The sequence below is a fragment of the Colobus angolensis genome, unplaced genomic scaffold (assembly GCF_000951035.1).
Source record: "Colobus angolensis palliatus isolate OR3802 unplaced genomic scaffold, Cang.pa_1.0 Scaffold19, whole genome shotgun sequence".
NCBI lineage: Eukaryota > Metazoa > Chordata > Mammalia > Primates > Cercopithecidae > Colobus > Colobus angolensis.
Genome location: NW_012115043.1, coordinates 6,516,874 through 6,527,934, shown reverse-complemented (window position 1 = coordinate 6,527,934; position 11,061 = coordinate 6,516,874). Strand labels below are relative to the sequence as shown.

Here is an 11,061-nt window from a genome sequence, read left to right as displayed (position 1 = left end):
GCGCCGGGAGCGAGCGGCGGAGCGGTGGGATCTCGGCGGACTCGCCATGGAGGAGGAGGTGAGGGCGGGGCCCGGCAGGGCGTTGGGCTGGGATCCTCGAGCCCCTCACGGGGATTGCGGTCCTGAGCTCAGGCCCTCGTTCCTGCCCGCCCCACTCCCGCCAGTCTCACCTCAGGAAGAGCCTGGGCAAATGGGGCAGGGGCGGGGGGCGGGATCCACATCGGGACTTAGCAGTCTGCGTCCTCCTTCATTCTGTCTGACTTTCTCACCAGTTGTGGGGCGTCGTGGTTGTTACTGTTCCCATTGGATTGACCAGGAGACTGAGACTCCAGCGAGTTTGATGACTTGCTGAAAGTGGCCTGGGTGACTGGGCTCGAACCCCGATTACCGTTGACTCCCCGTACCGGCCAGGTCGGATCCTGACTCTGTGTGTGTGTGTGTGGGGGGGGGATTCCTGTCTCAAGGATGTGACCATGCCTTGGTGACAGGAGGACTGGAGAAGTTGTTTTTTTCTCCCTTGTATAAGTCTCTGTATCTCCTTTTCCCCCACTCTCTTCCCGCCCCACATCCATCTGAGCAGCTGTAGGGAAGGAATCGGGAGTCAGGCCCACCTAGGGTCTGATCTTGGTCCCTGCCTTCCCCACCCGAGGGCTGGACCAGCTGTGTCCCTGGAGCCTCCTTCTAACCACTCAGAACACTCTTGGCCTGGGATCGGGTCTTGCCCCTGCCCCTGCCCTTTACTTGCAAACTCTGTTCTCCTAGCAGCCCCATTATCCGAGGGTCCAGCACGCAGCAAGCACTTAATATGTGCCTGTGGAATGATTAAGTTAAAAGGAGGGGCCTGTTGGGTCTAGAGGAAGGTGAATTTGTTTCTTATCCCCTGAGGGGGGTCCCAGCTTCAGCCCCTCCCAGCCCAAGGGAAGGGGCATGTCTTTGCCTCCTGGGATGGGAAGGAAAGATGAAGCTCTCTGCCTTGGGGGAACCCTGGCCAGCTGGGAAGCACAGAGTGGACCAGGCTGCCCGTGTGCCTTCAGTGCCCACTTCCCACTTTCCCGGGGCCATGGATAGGAGCAGCTAGTGGTCCGTCAGGGCTCCCTCTAGGCCAGGCCCTGCCTTTCTGTGGGGTGGTAGATAAGTCACTTCCCCTCTCGGCCTTCATTTCCTCTTCTACAAAATATAGTGCCTGTCCTCCTCCTACTCCTGGCCCGACAGTGGCCCCTTCTCTCAGTAGGTGAAGATAGGGGGCAAAGTCAGGCCTCTGTGATTTGCTGTGGTTTTTTTCGTGCTGTTGGGTGGGGCTGCCATCTGCCCTCCCCAGGCCCCTGTTGCAAGGGCTAGGCTCTCTGGCCAGGGCCCCTCCCCTGCTCCCAGAGGATGTGGGTCAGGATTACTCCATCTCCTGATCTGCTCTGGCCCCTAATTAAGGGAAGTTCTCGGGACACCTCCTGGGCCCAGCTCAGCTCTGTACTCCCCTTGGTCCTGAATCTCTCACATTGCCACTTTCTTTTCCTTTTTTATTTATTTATTTTTTTTTGAGATGGCGTTTCGCTCTTGTTGCCCAGGCTGGAGTGCAGTGGTGAGATATTGGCTCACTGCAACCTCCCACCGCAACCTCCGCCTCCCTGGTTCAAGTGATTCTCCTGCCTCAGCCTCCTGAGTAACTGGGATTACAGGCATGCACCACCACACCTGGCTAATTTTGTATTTTTAGTCGACACGAGGTTTCTCCATGTTGGTCAGGCTGGTCTCGAACTCCTGACCTCAGGTGATACACCTGCCTCGGCCTCCCAAAGTGCTGGGGTTACAGGCATAAGCCATTGTGTCCAGCCTATGTTGCCACTTTCTGACTCCCAGATGCTCAAAGCTATCTAAATATCTGGGCTGCCTAAGGTCTTGTCCACTTTACCCAAGCCCCTGCAAACCTCACCCCCACAGCAGGGGCTTCCTGTCGCTACTCCCCTTTGGCATCCCTAACTCTGCTTTCCTCCCACTTCTCCCAGTAGCTTCCGCTTATTGCACTAGGCCTCAGTGCCCATCTTTGTTTCTCTAAAACACCTCTTAGGTCATAGCCCCATGATCCCAGGCCATCTTCATCATCTCACTTTCACATGGCTGCTTTCAGCCCTCCTGCTAGCTTTCAGCTTCCTCCCTGTGCCCAGCCACCCTGGACTAAGGTCCCTCAGCCTCAGTGACGTCCTCTATGTAATGGGCTGGTAGCTCTTGTCAGGCTGAGGCTTGGGGAGGAGGTGCTGGTCTGGGCACTGGACATCTGCCCACCTGTATGCTCCTGGCCTCGGTTCCTCGTTTGTAAAAGGAAAAGGGTGGGTGATTGAGCAATGTGATGATGTATATGCAAAAGCTGGGAAAACTTCGAGTATCAGTGGGGGTATTATTGCTGCCATTGGAGTAAGGGTAGAAATCATGGACCTAGGCTTTATCGTCTCTGCTCTGGGGCTCTGACCTCTGCCAGCAGTCATGCCTTTTCCTGGCTTCTAGGCTGTCCACTTGCCCTCACCATCTAGAGACAAGCAGGGCAGTGTCCTGTCCCAGTACTGTTTCTGTCCCACGGAGTAATCTCTTGCCCTTTCTGGGCTGTACTTTCTCTTTCTATAGAAAAGGGGTTGAGGGGGCAGGGGCTTTGATAACCTTTCGTGCCTTGCCTTCTCTGGGCCAAGGCGTGTGTCTCTTCCCCTCCTTAGAGCCCTCCCCAAACCCTACCTTCTGCAGGGGTCTCCCAAAGGAACCCCAAGCCCTTACCTCATCAGGGAGCTAGGACCAGTACGTCCCTCTGGGTAAGTGCTATGTCTCTGCCAATAGGCTGGAGCCTCTCAAGCAGGAGATTACCCGCTCCCCACCAGACAGGGGACTTATCTTATGCAGGGTCTCTGTTACCCACCTCAGACTGGAAGTTGCCCTGGGGCAGAGCCTGTGCTTCCTCTCTCTGAATGCCCCGGCACAGGACTGTGACACGGTGGATTCTTAGTAGAGTTGGGTCAGAACATCGCTGGGTTTAGTCAAAGAGCAAAGGTTGTCATAAGCTTCCTGGGATGTGAGGTGCCAATCAGGTTTCTTCTAGTCTCTGTCTCTCATAACCTGTGTTGTGGTTCCATCTGTCCCCTTCTGTGTACAGATTTGAGGTGACCTGGCTTTTTTTTTTTTTTTTAAATGAGTGATCCAAAGGAGGCAGGCTGGTGCCTCGGGGTGCCTCAGGAGCTGCTCACGGTGGGCAGGAAAGGGCCTGGGTGAGGAGGGATGGGAGGGGAGAGGGCAAAACAGGAAGAACAGTGGTCAGCTGCTCAGTGAGGAGAGGAGGCCGAGAAACTGGGCTGAGCAGGACAAAACCTCCCCTGTGAGCCCTGCCAAGGGGAGGGGCCCCTTATTAAAACTTACTGGGGCATAGCCAGGCCCCCTGGAGGGAGGGGTTCTGAGGGGCAGGGAAGGGGGCTGGGTGGAGGCAAGTAGGACTCTGGCCTCCAGCCAGGCCTCCCCTGGGTGGCTGTTTCTGTGGCTGGGCTGTGGGTCATACCATCTGCAGCCCGTCAGTTGTCCCCTCCTCCATCCCAAAGTGCTGTTTTGCCTAGTCCTGCCCTGGTCCCATTCATCCTTTAAGGACCTGGACTTGCTTCTGTAGGTAGTCCTGTCACGGTATTCTCTGGGCTACACCAGCCCAGAAGTGACAGTGATCTAGGCACAGGTACCAGCTGTGGCCCTAGGGAGCTTCCAGAGGGTAGAAAGTTTTCAGGAGAGGTCACAAGTGGGGAGAGTTTAGACGGGTGTGAGATCCCATAGGGTGGTGGGTGGGTCCCCTGAAAGCAAGAGGCTTGGCGCTCAGAGATGGGTGGCTGGGCAACAGCTTCACACTCCACAGACCTCACTGCCTTGTTTAAGAGAAACCAAGAGTCTGCCCATCAGGTGGAAGGCCTGGGAGGGGCTGGTGGTGCTGTGCTTGCTGTTGCTGTTGCAGTCAGAGGGATGTTAGTGTGAAATGTGGGGGTGGGGTTTCCCATTTCCCTGTTCTTCCTTCTAGCCCTGGGCCTGTGACAGACAGCCTGCAGGGCTTGCTGAAGGTGTTAGGGCCCTGGGGGTGTCAGTGGTGATGTGGGGAATGGGAGTCCAGTGCATGATAGAATGGGAGAGCCTTCTCCTTGTCAAAGGGTGCTGAAATCCCTCTTCTCCTGGACAGGGTGGCTCATAATCGGCCAGCCTCCTGCTTCCTTGTTCTTATATCCGGGAAGACCTTTTTTTTTTGTTTGTTTGTTTGTTTCTTTGAGACAGGGTCTCATCCTGTTACCCATACAGGAGTCCAGTGGTGCAATCTTGGCTCACAACAACCTCTGTCTTCCGGGTTCAAGCGATTCTCCTGCCTCAGCCTCCTGAGTAGCTGGGATTACAGGCGTGCACCATCACCACCCGGCTATTTTTTGTATTTTTAGTAGGGACAGGGTTTCACCATGTTGGCCAGGCTGATCTCAAACTCCTGACCTCAAATGATCTGCCCATCTCAGCCCAAAGTGCTGGGATTACAGGCATGAGCCACCATGCCTGGCCCCGGGAAGACCATTTGGACTACCTCACTTCCCCATTTCTCTTGCCATCTACAAGTTAGGGAGACCCCAAGGGGGAACCCCACATTCCTGGAGCTCCTGAAGACCTGAGGCCAGTAGCTATAGACCAGAAAGGGCTTGTCCTGACTTGGGAACTGGGCCCAGGGAGAGGGTCCCTGAGAGCCAGAGGGGACGGCAGTGACAATAGTAACAATAATGACAGCTGCCATTTACTAGGTTTAGGGCATCCTGGGAACTGCTCTATATGCTTTGTCTTTATTCAGCAACAGATGTTTATTGAGCACTTACTATGTGCCAGTCACTGTGTAGGTAATGAGGGTACAGGAGTGAACAAAACAAAAATCCTGCCCTCATGGAGTTGGATTCCTTACAGCTTCTGCTGTTAGTAGCTGCATTTCACACATGAAGAAACTGAGGCTCAGAGAGGTTAAGTGGTTTGCCTCAGTCTGCATGACTGCAGCTTCTAAGCCTAGATTCCCCACTACTAGAATGTGCAATTCGAAAGGGGGTGGGGGCCCACAGTGAGAACAAGGCTGGGGCTCCCCTGCCATGACAGAGACCAGGGAAGCCAGGTCTGCCCAGCTCCTGACAGTGCACCATGCTTACATCTGTTTGGGCTTGTTCTTCCAAAGACAGCTGTGGCCACAGGATATCCCTGGGGAGAGGCACACCTCTTTTAACTGGGGTCCCTTTTTTGAATTTTATGTAAATGATAATGTAGTCAAAATTAGTCAGTGCTAATTTCCTTCTAGCAGGCTCTAGATTCTGACACATTCTTGATCCCCTCTCCTTCACCCCCTGCTTCACACTCAAGACTCTGGATACCTATCACTGAAGCAAAGTGGTTAGCAAAGGGGGTGTATTTTTATTTTCATTTCACAGGTACCTCTTGAGCACCCATTATGTGTAAAAGAACAGGGCTGGGTGCTGGGGACCCAGAAGTGGATCTGACCCCAGCTTCATCTGATAGGCATGTACCTGGCACCCAGCCACCCAAGCAGGCAATTGGTGAGGCACAAGATGTCACTGGCCCCAAGGCTCCAGGGTGTCTACCCAAGTCCAGGAGAAGGGCTTGAATTTAACTCCTATGCCAGCCTGTGGTCAAAGACAGAGTACTTGGAACCCTCACTAGATGTGGTGGCCACCCTAAGGTCCTTGCCTGGAGCAGGCAGGAGGGGAGAGGAGCCTCCTGCTTTGGGTGGGAAGCGGGAGGGGCTGCAGAGTGGGTTCTCTAGAAGCATAGCGGTAGAGAGGCAGATTTCCACTCAGCCTGCCTGTCCTTCCAATCTTTGTTCTGGGTGGCCTTCCTGGGCCACCCCAACCTGAACTGGGTCCCCCCACTGTCCTCTCGCTGCCCCTTGTGTATTTCCTGTATAGCATTTCACACAGGTTAATGGGTATGCCTGGGTATTTATTTGTTCAACTCCTATTTTCCCGCACTATGAGCTCTGAGGACAGAGACTGCCTTACTTTTATTCTCCTGTGATGTTGTAAGCACTCAGTACATATGTTGACTGAATGAACACATGGAGGCAGAATGGTGGAGTGGGAAAAGCGTGGGGTCAGAGAGACCACTTAGAATTCTGGCTCTGTCCTCTAGTCGTGGTTTGCACCTCTGTTGAGTCATCTCTCCGTTCTGAGCTTTAGTTTGCTATAGACGTGTGGATAATGAGGCTACCATCTTGGAGGGGAGTTGTAAGAGTTAAATGACATGGCCGGGCGTGGTGGCTCAAGCCTGTAATCCCAGCACTTTGGGAGGCTGAGACGAGACCATCCTGGCTAACATGGTGAAACCCCGTCTCTACTAAAAATACAAAAAACTAGCTGGGCGAGGTGGCGGGCGCCTGTAGTCCCAGCTACTCGGGACGCTGAGTCAGGAGAATGGCGGGAACCTGGGAGGCAGAGCTTGCAGTGAGCCGAGGCGACAGAGCGAGACTCAGTCTCAAAAAAAAAAAAAGTTAAATGACACTATGTGTATCAAATGTTATACAGTGGCTCAGAGTAAAGTGGCTGCTGCTATTATTGCTGTTATTAGCTCTGATCCTGGGTTAGGAATATCTGCCTTGGGGGTTGAGGGAAAGCTCACATAGGATGATGTCATTAGGTACTTAGCATAGGGATACATCCCTTGTGCCCTTGTGTGACCTGTGAACCTGTGACCTGTGACCCCATGGTAGCAGCCCTCATGGTATGTCCTGGTGCTATGTTACAGGGTGTGAAGGAAGCCGGTGAGAAGCCTCGGGGAGCACAGATGGTGGACAAGGCTGGCTGGATCAAGAAGAGCAGTGGGGGCCTCCTGGGTTTCTGGAAAGACCGATATCTGCTCCTCTGCCAGGCCCAGCTGCTGGTCTATGAGAATGAGGTGAGGACCTGCTTGGCCCTGAGGTTGGGGGTTCTGGGACAGGGGCAAAGTGAGGGCAGTCAAGTTAGTAGGAGGACCCTGGGTTTGGGGCCAGAAGACCTACTCCACTTTTGCCATGCTGTGCAACCTTGAGCAAGTACCTAATCCTCTCTGGGTCTCTGTATATGGGGACAATACATCCGACGGCAATTCTAGGGTTTCTAGATGAGATGAGACTTCTTTTTTTTTTCTTCTGGAGATGGAGTCTTGGCTCTGTCACCAGGCTGGAGTGCAGTGGCGGGATCTCGGTTCACTACAACCTCTGCCTCCTGGTTCAAGTGATTCCCGTCTCAGCTTCCCAAGTAGCTGGGACTACAAGCATGCACGCCACCATGCCCAGCTATTTTTTTTTTCGAGACAGAGTCTCGCTTTGTAGCCCAGGCTAGAGTGCAGTGGCGCGATTTCGGCTCACTGCAACCTCCGTCTCCTGGGTCCTGGTTCAAGCAAGTCTCCTGCCTCAGCCTCCGGAGTAGCTGGGATTACAGGCACACGCCACCATGCTCAGCTAATTTTTTGTATTTTAGTAGAGACGGGGTTTCACCATGTTGGCCAGGAGGGTCTCAATCTCCTGACCTCGTAATCCACCCACCTTGGCCTCCCAAAGTGTTGGGATTACAGGTGTGAGCCACCATGCCTAGCCCTCTTATTTTTTTATTATTATTATTTTTTGAGATGGAGTTTTGCTCTTGTTGCCCAGGCTGGAGTGCTATGGCACTGTCTCAGCTCACTGCTGCTGCCACCTCCCAGGTTCAAGCAGTTCTTCTGCCTCAGCCTCCCAAGTAGCTGGGATCAATGCGTCAGCCACCACACCCGGCTAATTTTGTATTTTTAGTAGAGACAGGGTTTCACCCTGTTGGCCAGGCTGGTCTGGAACTCCTGACCTCAGGTGATCCACCTGCCTCCGCCTCCCAGGGTGCTGGGATTACAGGCGTGAGCCACCGCGCCCGGCCAAGAGTTCTTTGAACCGTATGTGCATCTAGTGTGCAAGTCTTTTCCTGTCCCTGAGCAAGGTTCCATGTGAGTGAATGTTGTAGAAAGCTAAAGCCTGCTCCATTCAGCAGTAGTAGTAGAAATAATAATTAGCAGGCTGGGCATGGTGGCTTACACCTATAATCTCAGCACTTTGGGAGGCCGAGGCAGGCGGATCACCTGAGGTCGGGAGTTCGAGACCAGCCTGACCAACATGGAGAAACCCCATCTCTACTAAAAATACAAAATTAGCCGGGTGTGGTGGCACATGTCCGTAATGCCAGCTACTCGGGAGGCTGAGGCAGGAGAATTACTTGAACCTGGGAGTTGGAGGTTGCAGTGAGCTGAGATCATGCCATTGCACTCCAGCCTGGGCAACAAGAGCAAAACTCCATCTCAAAAAAACAAAAAAGAAATAATAAGTAGCACTTGTACTTGTTTGGAGATATGGTCTTACATATCTCCCTGTAACAAATCTCAATAGTCCCATGAGAGTGGTCATCATATTATATTTTACAGAAGAGGATACTGAGGCTCAGGGTGACAAGATGACTGTTCAGCATCTCCCAGTGAATGGAGGAGTTAGGTCTAGAAGCAAATCCAGCATGCTTTCTACCAAGAGACACCAGCGACTAAACCCCAAAACTTATTTTTGCAAGAAAATCTCTAAAATATGTTAAATATTCTCTGCTTTCTTCAAAGAGAAGATGCTGGCCTAAATAAAATCTTTCCCTGGAGGCTCAGTGTCATCACCTGTCAGACCCACCTGCAGAGTGGTTTCCCTAGATGCATAGGGGTAGAGAGGCACATTGCCTCTCTGTTTTGAACTGGCAGGAGGCTGTACTTCTCAGCTTTTCTTTCTCCTTTAACATCAAGTTGCTGGTTTCAACTTCTGCTGTCCTTGTGCCTCTAATAGCCCTCACTTCTTCACACTTCAGATGCTTGTTCCCCTTCTGATTTCAGCAGGCTTGGGATTTGGACAACCAAGGATGCTAAGCTTGCGTGTTAAATAAGAGTCAATTAAGATGTAGGTGAAGACTTGAGGAAGAAAAGTGGTTTTTTCCTTGTAGATGCTGTTTGTGTGCTGTGGTTGAGGCTATCGGAGAGCCTATCCACTGAAAACAGGGTAGCACAATATGCCTTTGACAGGTGAAATACCTGGGAATTGGCCTGGGGGCAGAAGAAGAGGGAGACTGCCTCTTCCTCATCAGCCTCTCCCAGCCTGCCTCAGGCTATCTTGGCAAATTCACAGTTGTCCCAGGACAAGAAAGGTTAGGCAACCCAGAGAAGCACCTTGTCTGACCTGCCTGAGTTGCTGGCTCATGGAGTTAGGGTGTCAAAGAAGAGGTGGGAAGAGGGCAAGGGAATGAGGGTGCGTAGACAGCACCCCTAGACGTTCTCTACTGCTGCTCCCACCAAAATAGGATGTGCCACAGTTGGGAATGAGGCAGCAGGGGGATATTTTTACCAATAAAGGGGGTTGTCACAGCTTCTTCCAGTGCCAGCTGCCATGAGAGTTAAGTGACAGGCTTTCAGCTGTCAGCCTGTCAGGTACTGTCACTTGTCCTAAACTGCCTCTGTACATCTGGCCACAGCTGGGAAGCAGGAAGGATTTCACATCTCCCAAACATGAAAAATCTAAATCACACTTTTTTTCCTTTTTTGAAAAAGATTGCTATTAAAAATGTAAATGTAATTTCAAGAACTTAGCACTCGGGGGTGGGGGAGCTTGGCCTGGGAGTAGGAATTGAGAAATGCTTATTAGCTCAATTCCTCTTTCTGATGTAAGGAACTAGGCGAAGGAACGAACGCGAATGGCTCTTGGCTGTTTCTTTGCTGTCAGAGAGGCTGACATTCCAAAGATGCTTCCTTCACCCATTGCCTGCTGGTTTATCCGTGTTTCTGAGCTGCAGAAGAGCTGAGATGATCCAGCGTCTTGGGTGGGGTGGAGAGGAGACCCGGGACAGGCAGTTGTTGGGAGCTCAGTGGTGGAGGTGGATGGACTTTTTGTTCCCAGACAAAGGAGGGTGTATTCGGGCCCGTGGTGGTCCAGTTAGTGGAGGCCTGTGGACACGGGGCAAGTAAGCTGCTCTCTCTCTCAAGCAAGGATTCTTCCCTGGGCAGTTTCCCTGCTCCAGATTCCTGGGGAGGAGACTTCCTGAGTTCTTAACCTGAACCAGGCACTCAGAAAACTGGTCCTTTATATGTTCTGCTTGAGGGCTGCTTCTTGTAGGGTGCAGTTGGGGGAACAGAAGGATGAGCAGATAGATAAACAGAGAATAGGGTAGAGAAAGATGGCCAAGGGGGGAGTCGGGACTGTGTCTTCCCATGGCAGGACTCTGCTCCTAGCACCTCGTAGGGTGTCTGCACCTTGCAGGTGCTTTGTAGATGTTTGCATCCCCCCAGCAGTAAGTGATGGGATGGAGAGCACTCAAGTTCAGGGGTTCATGATTGGGGTCAGGAGAGCTTCTCAGAGCAGGAGGATTTTTCTGGTCCTTGTGTTTAGCTGAGGAATCTGGAAGGTATTGGAGGCTAGAGATTGGAAAGGGATGTATGGTTGGAAGCGAAAAAGAAAAGATACTTGATTGAACCAGGTTGGGAGAGATAAGGCCACCTTGGCCATCTCTTCCCCTTTCTCTGAGGGGCTGACGAGTCGATTAGTGGTTATCCACATTAGATGTACAGTCATCTGCTTTAAAAAATCATGAGGTTTGGGGCCTTGCCCCCCAAGAGATCCTGGTATAATTGGTCTGGGATGTCGCCTGGGCATTGGGGTTTTTAAAAACTCCCAGGTGCCACCAAGACTGAGAACCTCTGATGTAGAGCAATGGTTCCTTTACTTTGAGACGGGGTTGTACTCTGTCACCCAAGCTGGAGTGCAGTGGTGCTATCTTGGCTCACTGCAGCCTCCGCCTCCTGGGTTCAAGCGATTCTCCTGCCTCAGCCTCCTGAGTAGCTGGGACCACAGGCGCACACCACCATGCCCAGCTGATTTTTGTATTTTCAGTAGAGACAAGGTTTCATTATGTTGGCCAGGCTGGTAGCAGTAGTTCTTAACCGTTCACATCCAGGCCAGGAGTGGTGGCTCAAGCTTGTAATCCCAACTCTTTGGGATGCTGAGGCGGG

General features: G+C 52.4%; 1 protein-coding gene across 2 annotated transcripts in view; it reads left to right on the top strand.

Moving 5' to 3' along the window:
* The first annotated feature begins 6 nt into the window (after window positions 1–6).
* The window catches only part of PLEKHO2 (pleckstrin homology domain containing, family O member 2), a 25,277-nt gene continuing 14,222 nt past the window's right edge, over window positions 7–11,061 (top strand). Inside the window, exons 1-2 of one of the 2 annotated variants that reach the window (XM_011940403.1) lie at window positions 7–58; window positions 6,778–6,927. In XM_011940403.1, coding sequence (XP_011795793.1) covers window positions 47–58; window positions 6,778–6,927 — 162 coding nt within the window. In that variant the 5' untranslated portion in view covers window positions 7–46. The remainder of the gene's footprint in view (window positions 59–6,777; window positions 6,928–11,061) is intronic. The other variant, XM_011940404.1, reaches the window with a different exon arrangement.